Below are 15,131 nucleotides of genomic sequence, written 5' to 3' on the forward strand. Positions count from 1 at the left end.
CCCATCATCTTGCATGGTACCTGGTATATGGAAGGTATTTGATAAATATTTGTTGATTTTATTAAACTGAATTTGCCTGTGGAAATATCATCAACCCCTAAACAATGTTACATATCAGTGCAGTGGAATATTACTGCAATGTAAAAATGTGAGGAATTCAGAGAAGCTTTGTAAGACTTATCTGAATTAAGAGTGAAGCAATCAGAACCAGGAAAAGAAATACACAAATGAGTACAGCTCTGCAAATGGAAAGAACAAAAACCCCAAACTGAATGGTTTTGAAATTATGACCTAAGTTGGCCCCCTGGAAGAGTTAAGAAAATGTACTTCCCTCCTTTGATTGTTAAGTGGGAGACAACGGGTATGAGGCATTCCCTATGTGGTCAGACATGGTCAATATGTTGGGCTAGTTTTGCTGACCTATTTATATTTCCTCTTTCTTTTCCCCTTTAAATTGTAAGCTCCTGGAGGGGAGGGACTATCTTTTACCTCCTTTTGGTACCTCCAGCACTTAATACAGTGCCTGACACACACACTTAATAAACATTTATGCATTGATTGATTTTTAAATCTTTGTTACACAACAGTAATGATGATAATTAGCTAACATATATGAAGATATATCTTCAAGGTTTGCAAAGTGCTTTATGAAGAGGTAGGGGAGGGATAGCTTTGGAAATGTGATACAAAAGTGATACAAAACAAAATATATCAACCAAAATAAGATGAAATTAAAGAAATTCCACTCATCCTCTGGGATTCAGCTCAAATTTTATACCTTTCATGAAGCTCTTACCAATTTCCTTACCTAAAAATGATTTTTCCTTCCTCTGACCTTCAGAGTTTTCTGTGTCTCTATTCTGCTGCTCTCACATTCTATTTTGTTCATTTAGTTTTGCATATCTACGCCCACCCCTCCCAGATTATAGACTCCACAAGGGTTTATTAAATCTTTGTATTTTCCCCAAGTACCTAGGACAAACAATAGTCTGTACATAGTTAATACTTAGTAAAGATTTGTTGAATTTCATCAGATTTCTGAAAGCTACAAATTCCACTAGCCACTCCAAACTGGGCAGAAAGCTACCATACAGTGAAAGCAGTGTATACACACACACACACACACACACGTATATCTCAACGCCATCTTACCACCCCTATATGAAACACTGATGTTTATACTAGCATCTGACACCTTCCCTGCCTCAGGAAGCTCTCCAAGCCAAAATCATATTAAATTTATAGGAGACACAGAACTAAGAGGGATGGTTAGCACACTGGATTCCAGAATCAGGATCCAAAAAGATACTGAAAGCTTATGACATCATATTACTCCCAAAAAGATGAAGTTTGATAGGGATAAATATAACTTGTACTCCTACACTTGGATCAAAAAAAATAAAGTTGACCAATTCAAGAGGAGCAAGACATAGCTAGAGAACAAATTTATTTTCTGTAAAAAAATCTGGAGTTTTAGTGGACTTCAAACTCAATATGAGTCCACATTAGTAGCTAAAAGGGGTACTGACTGCAATGTTGGGATACATTAAGAAAGACACAGGTGGTAATGGAGATTGCAGGACCTCCTACCTGGAGATTCTCACAAGCTGAATGACAATCTACATGGTTTAGGTTTGAAGCTGTCCAATCTGGAGCGAAAATAACTCTAAGAACCTAATCTAAGACCTTTAATTTCTAAACATTCAGATTAAAGCTGTGAGGTACTTAAAAAACCAATTGTTGACAATATGCAGTGGCTTATTTGTTTTGCAGATTATCCATAATAACATAAGAGGACTTCCACCCTCTACGCTGAAGCTAGTTCCCTGGCCCTGATAATGGACTTAGCTAGGAAAGGTCTGGGACTGGTCACATAGGTGAGTGTCTACCCGTGTCAAAACCACAGAACCTCAGAATTGGCAAGGACCTCAGAGGACATCTATTTCAATCTGTACCTGAGTCCACACTTCTTTTTCAATGTTTCCGCACATGATCATCCAGCCTCTACCTAAATACCTACAGTGATGGGGAACTCATTACCTTCTGAGTTAGCTCTTACTGTTAGATTTGTCTTTACGTTGAGCAAAAGTTTATTATCCCCCTATAACTGTTGCTCCTTCTTCTGTTCTTTGATGCCCACCAACACAAATCTAATCCTTTCTCTATGTGACAGTCCTTCAGATATCTGAAGATAGCTGTCACGAGGCCCATAAGTCTTCTCTTTCTCAGGCTAGAGATCCCCAGATCCTTCAAGTGATCCTTGTAGAGTGTGTTCTGCAGGCCTCTCAGAGGCCTGGTTGTTGTCCTCCTCTGTATGGGTTTCAACTGATCAGAGTTACTCCTAGGATGTGGTACACTGAACACAAAACTCCAGATATCATATTTGTATAGGGCTGCACCTAAGACTCAGATCCATGTCAGTGTCTGACTGCATTACAAAGGGAACTAGAAATTATTTTTGGATAATTCAGTTGCTTGTTCTCCCTCCTTACTTCTTTTACCCTTTATCAGTACAGACATCTGAGAGTTGATTATGCATTCATACTTGTATGTGATGTAACTACCTTATAGCCAGGGGCTAAAGTCTCAGCAGGGAAGAACAATTAGCAAATTCTTAAATCAAACTGAGTCAATTAAAGCAAACTCTCTTTTAGTCAGCCCTGTTGTAAAGGATGAATCATTTGTGGCTTAAGAAAGCATGCATGTACCTTGATTATGCAAGTGATAGGTGAACATAGGTCATATTCGTGAAAAGTAAGATGTTTGAAATTCATTTATGGAATTTCAAACACATTTTCGTTTATTGATGAGCACTACCCACCACTTATAATAATGATTAAAGTTCTTAATAGTGGGCATTAATGATTTTTTTTCTCTTTAACTTATTTCAAACCTAGTAGCCATCAATAAGAATATTCAATTATAGAAATGAATTTAAAACAACCCAACCATCCATGCACTAATCACTTTAATAAAGCATAGATGTTTTTAGTCAAAACAAACCATTAGCCTTGACAGTAGAACTATAAACATGACAATATCCAACGAACTTGCAATCTATTTTTCTTTAGGACAAACATGAAATTGTATTTGGTTTTCACCTATGATACATTAACACATATAAAAACAGATGGGTTTGGAAAGGGTTCTAAAATCGTATCAAGACAACAGCTTTACTGCACTCCTCTTCAACGATGCAGTTTCCAAGGGACCCCTTAAGTAGCAGACTCAATAACTTTCCACCAAACTTCTTTCAATCCCAGGCAACAATCTTTGGGTAAAGTTAGTGTGATGGAGAAGGTAGCAGTGGACACATGTCCACTCACTGTCCAGGAGGGCCTAGCTACTTTTTATAAGGAAGGTGAAGGAGGCCAGGGTAGGGATACTTCCAAATGCTTTTATAGGCGTCATTCATTCTCCAATTCATCTGATTATTTATGGATCATACTGGTCCTTCCATGCCATTTACCCAGACGGCTTAAAGGCTCCTCACTGTTTTGCAAATGAACTTCAGCCACACTGTTAATCATTTCCGAATGAGACCTGGGCCCCTGGAGGGGAACAGGCAGTATTAATTTAAAAACACTGAATGACCCGAAGGCAGCTTTGGTGCTATGACTTCTCTTGGTTACACACCCATATATTAGCTCTGCTGCTGAGAACTCTATAAACTTTCTACACAGTAACAGACTGTAATTCATGGGCACAAAGCTGCCTAGAATTGCTTGGTCAGCAGATTCTCTCCTCTCCTTGCCACCTCCCTCTCTTTTTGGTTTCCCACCTCCCCAAAGAAGAAATCCTGCATTTCAAAAACCCAGCTCTAAGCAAAAGCTAACAAGCAGAAAGAAAGCAAGAGCCCACTCATGGAAGTCTTCAGCATCCATCTATTCTCTCCCACTGGTGTCCTCCTTCACCCTCAAGAGTAAACGGCTCTGAGCAAAGGAGGACTCATTCCAGATCCTTAGAACTCCCCCTCTCTGCTTCTGACTAACGATGCATTGCCGAGGGCAAGTTAGGGAAGGTCAGGGTTCAGTAAAGACTCATCTTTGAGAAAATGATAGAAGGGAACCCTAACCCTATCACAGTCAGAGTCAGAAACCTGATATGGATGGACTGTGGTGGTCATAGTATCATTGCTTTAGAGCTGGAAGGGGTCTTAGAGGCCATGCAGTTCAATGCCTTCCTTTTAAAGATAAGGAAACAGAAAAGTGAAGTGAATTGTATGATGGATCAGAAACCCAGTGAAGAGCTGGAAGGTCTAAAGAGGTGTGAGGGTTAGTATATAATTCTAGCCCTGGAATATGCCTTTGCGGGGGATACTGGCCAGAAGCTGGTAGGGGCAGATACTTTCAGTCATCATGCAGTAAAGCTTCTGGGTGTCTCCCCCTGACCCCCCAAACATAACAACTTCATATGCCAAGAATCTGAACTCATAGCTAGTATGGCTATTGAGGCAGTGGCTAGCAAAGGCATTCCAATATTCTTAAGAGAACTCTTTTAGGGGCTGGTTTGGACAATCAGCATTCACTTCCTCCTCCTCACTTCACCTTTTACCCTGTATTTCTCTGGCCAAAATCAATGTATGCACCTCTTGCCTTTTATTTCCAACAAGGCTGCTTTCTAGGTCTTTACTTCATCTCAAGGATGGCATGGCATGGTTGATAAAGAGCCATCTTCAGAGCCAGGAATTCCTGAGTTCAAATCCTATCTCTCACACATACTGGCTGTGACTAGGCCAGTCACTTTACCTCTTATGGTTCTAGGTAACTTCCTTAGACTAGAAGTTGCAGGGAAAGTGCTTATCTGCATTGGCAGAGAGCATTTCCCTTTCTTAGAGTTTCCAAGGAAAGCATAGGTTCAGTCCTCTCCATATTGCAAGAACACATATATTTAATTTTAAAGTGCATCTTAGAGCCTCGTAATACTGAGAGTAAACTGACTAAAATGTGATGCACAAGGCAATGTGGTGGAGAGGGAAGAGCAGTGGAGGGCCTGGGAGTTCCATGGCGGGGTGACCATGGGTCCAAAGCCCACCTCCAATATCTCCTAGCTGGGTGTCTATGTGAAAGTCACTTCACCCAAGCCTCCATTTCCTCATCTGTAAAATGGGGATAATTATGCCTATTGTGACCACCTCACAGAATTTTTATGAGCATCAAATGAGAGCAACTGTGTAGAGCTGCTTATAAACCTTAAGATGTTGTTATAACGTTGGCCATGGCGAGTGGTAATATACTGTGTGACCTTCAGCAAATTACTTCCTTTCTCTGACCTCAGTTTTTTCATCTGTAATGTCAGGGAATTGGGCCAGATGGTCTCTAAGATCCCTCCCAGGTCTAATATTTTCCTATTGCTAAAAAAATCTTCATTTGGGGGTGCAGATGTATGTATGGTTGAGAGTCCACTGAATGCAGGACAGCCAAAGTTTGAGAATAAAATTGCACCGGGCAGGAGAGCGCCCTGGGTGGGATGGAAATGGATCATGCACAGGACCTCTGAGATGTCCCAATCAAAGCTATTCTGACTATACATGCATGTGTATGCACGTGTGTGCACACACGCGTGCACACGCGCACACGTGCGTGCACACACACACACACACACACACCATCCAAATCTGGTGGTGCTCAGCTGACAGCATTGAAGCCACCTGAAGAACCGACAAAGATGAAGAATGCTCAGAAATAAGGGGAGTGAGGAGATGACTCTGGCTCAGCTCTGGCCAATGAAATGTACTTTTCTTCCTTTGTGTTAGGCTGGAAATGGGGAAATTGTTTTGCTGATGTTTTCTTTTCTGAAACTCTCCTGAGAACATGGATAATAAATAAGTGACAATAACAGATTGCACACTGTCAGTCCTGGGCACTTCTTCCCCTCTGGAGAATTGATTTTTAATAACAACGCAGATGACACGTGGCGGGCGTAGTAGCTGACACCAGGGTTTTGTGGGCTGCAATAAATCATATCAATCTGGAGGCCTCTGAATGGGCACAGCTACTTGGGATCCATTTCACTAATGTCATCGTGCATGGGCTTGAGTGGGCATCCAGTTAACAGTTTGGGAAGTGCCAGTAAGCTGTTCCCAACAATACGAGCCTAAGATAAGAAGACGTAGAAATGAAAATAGGTATAACAAATAATAATCATAATAATAGGAATTTAGGGTGGCAAAATGGATACAGCACTTGACTTGGAGTCAGGAAGATCTGAGTTCAAATTTTGCCTCAGATACTTTCTAGCTGTGTGATCTCGGGTTAGTCACTTATCTCTGTTTCATCATCTGTAAAATGTGGATAATAATGGCACCTACGTCTCAGGCTTCTTCTCAGGACCAATGAGATAACACTTGTAAAGTGCTTTGCAAACCTTCAAGTGCTATGTAAATGATAGCTATTATTGTTATTGCTATTATTATAATTATATTAATAATTATTAGTATGGTAGTGGTTAATATTAGGAGCTGGAACGGCCACTAGTGACCCCCCAACTTTTTCCTACTCCTAAGCTGTGTTTTGAAACCAGTTTCTTTCCTTTAGGCTAGTCTAGACTAACCTAGAGTCACCTCTTTCTGAAAATAGTCAATTTATATGGTGAGGATACTGAGCTACTAGGGTGAGGAATGAAATAAGACTAGTCCATGGTTGGTAGTCACACAGTCAGATGGAACCAAATGTCAACCCTCCCCTTAGCCTGCTAGGGTATACTCACAACACCCGGAGAGACCGCAGGCCATTAAAGGCGTGGATTGGGATACACCGAAGCTGGTTGTAGCTCAAGATGCTAAGGAAGAAAAAGACATGATTGTAACAGTCTGTTGGTTCATTTGTTGTGGACTATCCACAGGTAAGTCGTGGACTTTGTGGATTAGTCATCCCCAAGGTTGCATAACAGATCAGTTCCCTCCTTGTCCCTGAGTAAGCCTCTGGGACCACGTGCCTCTGCCTTCAAGTGGTGGGTACCTCAAAGCATACTGAAATAAAAGTGGCTTGAACAAAGTACAATCAGGCAGGAAAATTTACTGCAAGTGGGAAAAAAAGTCCTCAATTAAATAGGAGGAATTACAAAATTTATTATAAATAATTACTGATTTTTCTCTGATGCTGATTATATGACCAGGCTCACCTCCTTGAAATAGCAGAGGGTCCATGTCAATATTCTTGAGATACCAGGAGAAAAGAGAGGAAGGGCCGCAGACATTGGGTAGCTCCCCAAGGGCATGGACGTACCCATGGCTGGGTAGCCACATAGTGGTGTTTTGTTCTAAACCACTGGAAGCAATATCCACAGAGATCACAGATTCATCCAAGTATCTGTGTACTAATTGTCTTCCTGGGTAGAATGTCAGCTTCTTGATGGCAGGGACTGTTCTTTTTTTTTTTTTAATGTTTGTATCCCTAGCACCTAGTGCTCAGCCTGACAAAGAAAGTGCTTAATAAATGTTCACTGAGTTGAACTGTATTGAATAAATGCTTAAGCTCTATGGTCATTAGCCTACTATACATCATATGTGGGGGTAGGTAAGGGAAAGGGGAGAGAAGAGATGGATCTAAGAGGGAAATAGAGGAAAAGAAGGGCCATAGGCTAGTTTGTAGTACTACTTACAGTGTGGAGAGCTGAGTCACGTTGCTGAAGGTATAATTGGCCAGGACGCTGATGCTGTTATTGCTCAAGTCACTAGAGAAGAAATGCATGACAGAAGAGTCACAGCTACCCTTGGTTCTTGGGACCAGTCATTTCTGATGGCCGCTTCTCACTGCAGCCAAAGGCCACTTCCCTGTGTTCTCATTGTGGGCTGTTTCCTAATGTGGTCCATGCACATTACCTGAGGACCTTACAATTGCCCCCAAATCCCAGTTCATCAGACTCCCTTTAAAAGACAGTGAAGTTGTGGGTTTGGAAGGGAGTTCTAATTCCTCTGCAGGGGATATTCAGAGGCAAGATGCAAGTCTGAGCTGGGAGCCAGGCCTCATTAAAGAGCAGGTGGGTTAATTCCTCACCTTCAGCCTGAAACCCCTCCTGTTCGCCTCTGCATTAATGCCCTCCTTCCCAAGCTGCTTTGTATTGAGCTACTCTGAATGTACTCATTCCAATTATACTTATTTGTTTTTATATATATATATATACACACACACATATATATGTGTATACATACACACATATACATACAAATATGTATACATAAAAATATATATGCATATACATGTACATACAAAGGTGATAGGTATATATGTGGATATGTGTGCCTGTATGTACACACACATATACATATATATGTATGTACATACATTATATATAATATATATTTAAATACATATGACCTCAAGAAGCATGCATCCTAATGGGGGAGACAACAGGTATGTACATATTTTGTTGTTTTTTTGAGGTTTTAGTAATGTCCAACTCTTTGTGACCCCATTTGGGTTTTTCTTGGCAAAGATACTGGAGTGGTTTGCCATTTCTTTCTCTGGCTCATTTTACAGATAAGAAAATTGAGACAGAGTTAAGTGACTTGCCCAGGGTCGCACAGCTAGCAAGTGTCTGAGGCCAGATATGAACTTAGGAAGATGAGTCTGCAGGCTGACTGCAGGCCTGGCACTCTATCCACTGTGCCACCTAGTTGCTATCTATCTGTATGTATGTATGTGTGATTTATACAACCACACACAGATACATGTGTATATACATAAAATACATATATGTACATAATATGTACATATGCATGTGTATATACACACACACATCCAAACTTGATGTCTCCTCCATTAGAATGTGAGCCCCTTGAAGGTAGGGGTTATTTAATTCTTCATATTAATGTCCCCAGTGCCTAGTACAGTTCCTGACCCATAGTAGGGGCTCAACAAAGGATTGACGGATTCTTGTTGAATGATTGATTTTTTCTGGGTCTCACTTCCCAGTCACTCTCTTCTCCACAGGTCATTTCATGGGGGTGGGGGTGGGCTCTCATTTGCCACCTGCTAAGAGGCCCTGGCCACAGAGTACCTTCCTTCCACCTCAAGCTGGCCAACCTGCATAGGCCCTATTTTTGTTGGGGCCATTGCGGGTTGAAGAGGCCTCAAGAATATTTAGTAGTAACTACCAGAACAAGTCTGTGGGCTTTCCCTTTCCCCACTACTGCACAACAAACCAACTCAGCTCTGGGGAGTACAGGGTACAGGGAGTACAGGGAGTACAGCTCTGGCTCAGTACAGGGCAACCCAGATCTTCAAGACTGAAAGAGTTTTGCATATTTGCAGAGAAGCGTTCCAGGGCTGGTTATTTTACTGAGGGAGGAAACTCAGTTAAAGACAGACTCTCATGTATCTCTTCCAGCTCACTTTAGACTACATGCTTGGAATTAGAGAAGATGAAGAGAGGCAGGAGTACACATACTACCAAGGGTTGAAGTATTTGAAACCCACCAAGTTCTGCTGGTGTGTAACTGTCCCCTGCTCCCTTATAGTGAGACAGGGGCAAAACTCTGCAGCTGCCTCCATCATTCTAAGCATGGGGTCCACTGAGCTAACCTCCCTGTGCCAGGGGCAAAAATAAGCATCTCATGTAGTCTCCACCCAGCCCCAGGATCCTTACATCAGTGTCAAGTGTCTGAGGGCGGACAGCTCTTTGGGTACAGTCGTTAAATGGTTTCCTTCCAGGTACCTGGAAAAAAAAAGACAGTGAAGGGAAACAAATCACACACACACACACACACACACACACACACACACACCCACACACCACTCTCTGTCTCTGCCTCTCGCTCTTCAGGCAAGGATTCCTGAGAGATGAGGCTCTGTTCCCCATGCATTATGGATGGAAATAAGGCAAGGAGGCAAGATTTATGGGAAGAAAGGGGAAAAAAGACTTCTACTTTTTGAGCCCAAGGTTGTTTCTTTTCACAGGGGAACATACAAGTTCCATTTTTTCAGGGCCCCTACTTTGAGCAGTGCTAACCTGGGCCGCCCAGAATTAGCTTGCAAAGCTCGGCTGTGAAAGTTGGAAAGAATTGCGATCCTTCCTTCCAGGGACAACCATTTAGTATTCAAGGGCATACAGTACACATTTGGAAGGAAAAAAGAGATTTTTAAAACGTCCCTCTTACTGTTAGCTGAAATTACTGTATATTCTAAATCAGGAACATGGTTGCTGTAGCAAGACTGTGTGGCATAGAAGAGTAGATTTAGAGTCAGGAAGTTCTGGGTTCAAATCTTACCTCTGATACATACTAACCATGTGACTCCAAGTCACTTAATGTCCCACTGCCCAGGTTACTGCTCAAGGTTATTGTCCAAATGACAGAAGAACTGCAGATTTGTGCTAATGGAGGGAGTGTGCACATAGGCAGGACCCCAAAACGAGGAAATCACAACTCTGCTCCTGCTTCGCAAGCTGTCCCCTACCCTCCCTACCTCCTAAAATAGATTGTAGGGAGGCAGTCATGGACAGATATGAGTACAAGCTCCCATTTTCCCAGGGGAAGTACAGGACCATCAGATCAGAGCTTTAGAGCTAGAAGTAATCTTTGAGGCAATCTATTTCAACCCCCTGGTTTTACAGGTGAGGAAACAAGAGACCCACGGAGTTGCTCATAGGTCATATGACATAGGTCAAATTCCTGGCAGAAGCAGGATTTGAACCTGGGTTCTCCATCTCCAAAACCAGTGTTCTTGTCACAGTACCACACCAGTGACCAAAGCAAATAGCCGTATCAAAGGGAAGGAAGACCAATTATGAAGACAGGTAAAAAAGATGGCTTCTTCAGCCTGGGAAGGCAAAGATCAAGAGAGGAAGGCACAAATGGAACCTATAAAGTCATAAATGACATAGATAATGATAATAACATTTAGAGATTTGTAAAACTCTTTTACATATATCACCTTATTTGATCTTCACAACAACCCTGCGAGATAGGTGCTATTAGTACCTCTATTTTACAGATGAGAAAACTGAGGCAGAGGCTAAGTGATTTGTCCAGGGTCACACAGCTGGTAAGTATCAGAGGTTAGATCTGAACTCAGGTCTTCCTGACTCCAGACCCCAGGGCTTTTTCTGTTGCCCTCCCTCCCCCAACTGTATAGAAGGTAACCCCTGAGTTGAGCCTGGAAAGAAATTTATTTTCTTGTTGTTGAGGGAGGTGGGAGGAGGGAGGGAGGCAGAGAGAGACAGAGAGAGGGAGAGTAGGAAAGGGAGAGAGAGAGCAAGCACATTAATTCCAGAGGATCAGCAAAGCCTTCATGTAGGAAGAGGTGACCTCTGAGCTGATCTCTGAAGGAAGCTGGGGATTCTAAGAAGCAGAGGTGAGCATAGAGTATATGCCAGATGTGGGACACAGCTTGTGCAAAGGTTTGGAAGCAAGAGATTGGATATCCAGTTCAGGTAAAACCTGGTGGGCCAGAGTGGTTGGGTGATAGCGTGAATGAAGGGGTTTAATAGTAGCAATACAAAATAAGTTTGGAAAGGTAGGCTGGAATCAGATGATGTAGGGTTCTAAATGCTTGGCTGAGGAATTTCTCCTGGAGGCAATGGGGAGCCACCAAAGATTTTTGAGCAAGAGAGCGACATGTTCAAACTTGTGTTTAATTTGGAAGATTAGAAAAGGGAGAGACTGGAAACAGGGAGAATAATGATGAGACATGTTGTAGAGGTAGAGTCAATAGGACTTGGAAGACATATAGGATGAGAGAGAAAGAAGAGTCAAGTTTGATTCCAAAGTTACTCTTCTGCTCCTTCTTCCTTTCTCTTTTAATCATTCACAAACTATCACTGCTTGGGGGAATGTCTTGAAATGCCCCAGACAGGTTCACATGTGATTTAAGGGGGTGATGCTGTGTGATTCGCAGACACTCAATCTGGAACAGCTTAGCTGGACCCTTCTGTCTTAGTATCCCGGGGACTTAAGCATTAGTCTGGACAGTATTTCCCAGAGGTGGTGTGCTCTAGACCTGGGATGAGGAATATATTCTCAGACATGGGCAGAAGGCTGATTTATTTTGCTTAGCTGTACTTTACTGCAAGGGACGGTTCTACTTCTAGGTGGTGCTGTGGATAAAGCACTGGGTCTAAAGTCCAGAAGACCTGAGTTCAAATCCGACCTCAGACACTTTCTAGTTGTGTGACCTTGGGCAAGTCATTTACCATCTGTCTGAGTTTTCTCACCTGTAAAATGGGGATAATAATAGCACCTCTCTCTAGGGTTGTTGTGAGGACCAAAACATCATAATTGGAAAGTGCTTAGCACACATTTAATAAATGCTTGTTTCTCCTTCTTCCTTCTGGGGGCAGGGAGGGGTCATTGAGAAGTAACAACAGTGTTGAAAAATGAGAAGAATAAACTATGTACTTAATTTTAAAAAATGGATTATAGGCATGTCAAAGGCACATTTGGCATGATCCTTTTCATCTGAGAAGTGTCCAATCCGGGCAGGATACTCAAGTCCAGGAAAGCCTAGACTTCTGATTATGCTCAACCATAGCAACAGTCATGATCACAAATGGAAATCCCTTTGATGAATTTGTTGTTAGATGCTGGTAACAACTGACATTAGTATAACACACTTATGTAGGCAAAGCACTTTACATTCCTTACCTCATTTGGTCATCACAACAACCCTGACAGGCAGGTATTGGAGGTATTGTGATTATTCTTATATAGATAGAGAGCTGTCTTGGAAGCCAGTAGCACTGGAATAAAGTCCTATGTCTGCTCTGTACTTGCTTTGAGACACTGAGCAAGGCCTTTACCTCTCAGCTCTCTAAATAACTTTCTAAAAGCATGAGGTGTAGAAAAGATGCCAAGTTACATTAATAGGATGAATTTCCTCCCCTTGAGAGTTCTCTTAACTATTGAAAGCATAGGTCTACTACATGGAGCTCAGTAAACCAAGGCCATGAGAAATGAAGTCACTCGTCTATGGTCACAGAGCTCGAAATATCCAAGGCAGGACATAAATCTAGGTCTTCCTATCCCCATCCTGCTTCTCTGGACGAAGGTAATTACCTAAGAATCTTCCCTGTGTCTGGAGTTTGGTTGTTTGTCATCGCTGATGGTACAGTCTTGGGTCACACAATTCTTGAGTTTAAGGGCACCTGAATTTACAGGATGGAAGAATCCTGGATTTGAAGCTGCATGGGACCTTAGAGGCTACTTAGTCCAACCCCTTTATTCTACAAATGAGGAAACTGAGTTCTAGGGAAGTTAAGTGACTCACCCAAGGTGACATAGCTGTGTCATGTCAGACAGGTGACCTGAGTGTCAGATAGGAGATTTGGACCTAGGTCTCCTGATTGCAGAACCAGGACTCTCTGCTTCTGTACCACAATGCCTCTGTTTCCATATCCTACCATAAACATTGCAAATGACTCCTTATGACCAATGAGGGAACAAAGTCAAGATCCTCAAGACCTTGTCTGCATCATTGCTGTACAACTAGCATGAAGTGGGGGAGATGGGGAAAAAACTGGAAAAGCGATCTCACTGACTTCCTCCTCCTCCTCTTCTTTTTATTCCATCTCACAAAGAAATCATGGAAACCTTTTCATTCTGAAGGTCACATGGTATTCCTCTCAATGCTTTGATGTTTGATTTTCCATTAAAGTGGCTGGGTCACCCTATGTCTCCCTGAATAAACAGAGTCTCTTTTGCCTGGAATAGCCTTCCCTCACTGTCCCCTGTAATTCTCTCCCCACCCCGTCTCCCCATAGCCAAACCCTACCCATCTGATGTCAGAAATCATAGCTCATAAACTGTTAGAGTTGGAAGAAGCCTTGGAAATAGCTCACTTATCTAATTCAGCTCACTAATAGCCAAGTCAGGGCCCAAACACAGGTCTCCATCTCCTAATCCAATACTCTTTCCATAATGTCAAGTGTCATCATCATCAAACCCCATCTGAACCCACCCACAGTGATCTCATCCTGCTCTGAATGCACAGCATCGAGAGGTGTTAGAATTGGAAAGAATCACGGGAATCATCTGGTCCAGTTCTCTCATTTTACAGATGAGAATGAGGCGTGGAGAAATGGAATGATGACTTGTCCAAGGTTAGTTAGTGTCACCTAGTTAGTTAATGGAAGAAGTGGAACTACAATCCAGGACTTGTAACTCTTGTCCAATAGTCTTTCCCCTATAACACTTAATGTGGATACCTTTCATTTGGCATATCAACCTAGCATCTTTTGGCTAATACAGTTATCAGCTCCTCAATGGTAGGGGCTATTTTGTTTTTGTCTTTGTATCCCTAGAACCTAGCACAGTGTCTGGTGCATAGTAGGAGCTTTATCAATGCCTGTTGAATGAATGGATTAATGATATATATTGATATCTATCTATCATTCTATCTATCTATCATTCTATTTGTCTGTCTGTCTCTCTCCCTATCTCTGTATCTCCTAACTTCATGGCTAGATTATAAGTTTCTTAAAGACAGGTGCCATATCTTACTCCTCTTGGTATCAATCTAATTTTCCACAGCACTTTCTTCTCAAGAGATGCCTTTTAATTGACCATCCAGTTAGTCTATTTTTTAACGTTGACTCTCTGTGTTCCGGACATCTGCAAAAGTCTCTGAGGCTCAACTGTATGGGGTAGTGACCTGAGTAGGACTTGACAACATAACATCTGTTGTTGTTAAGTCATTTTTCAGTCATTTCCTACTCTCTGTGACCCCATTTGGGGTTTTCTTGGCAGAAGATACTGGAGTGGTTTGTCATTTCCTCCTCCAGCTCATTTTACAAATGAGGAAATTGAGGCAAACAAGGTAAATGACTTGTCCAGAGTCACATAGCTAGTAAGTGTCTGAGGCCAGAATTGAACTCAGGAAGATGAATCTTCCTGACTCTAGGCCTGGTACTCTATCCTCTGTACCACCTAGCTATCCATTATCACATACAAAGCATCACTAATATCCTGGATCATAGGAATAAACACCAAAGGAGCATTCTGCCCTTGGTCCTATGACAGTAAACGATCAGGTCTCAGTGTCCATAGCTGGTTATCTTCATGTGTCCAGGCCATGGCATCCTAGAAACCTTTCTCCACAAGTGCTAATTTTCAATTTACTGATGGTGCTTAGAGAAGTCACAGGCAAGGATAGATGTGACCTGTACTGCTGAAAGAAGGACCCCACCCCCATGAG

The 15,131-nt window shown here is 42.1% G+C and overlaps 1 protein-coding gene across 1 annotated transcript in view; it reads right to left on the minus strand.

Moving 5' to 3' along the window:
* The window catches only part of SLIT3 (slit guidance ligand 3), a 792,609-nt gene that overhangs the window by 59,769 nt on the left and 717,709 nt on the right, over nt 1-15,131 (minus strand). Inside the window, exons 21-23 of the mRNA XM_036752562.1 lie at nt 9,589-9,657; nt 7,603-7,674; nt 6,709-6,780 (exon numbers count right to left, since the gene is read on the minus strand). Of these exons, the coding sequence (XP_036608457.1) occupies nt 6,709-6,780; nt 7,603-7,674; nt 9,589-9,657 (213 nt within the window). The remainder of the gene's footprint in view (nt 1-6,708; nt 6,781-7,602; nt 7,675-9,588; nt 9,658-15,131) is intronic.

This window comes from Trichosurus vulpecula, chromosome 3 (assembly GCF_011100635.1).
Source record: "Trichosurus vulpecula isolate mTriVul1 chromosome 3, mTriVul1.pri, whole genome shotgun sequence".
NCBI lineage: Eukaryota > Metazoa > Chordata > Mammalia > Diprotodontia > Phalangeridae > Trichosurus > Trichosurus vulpecula.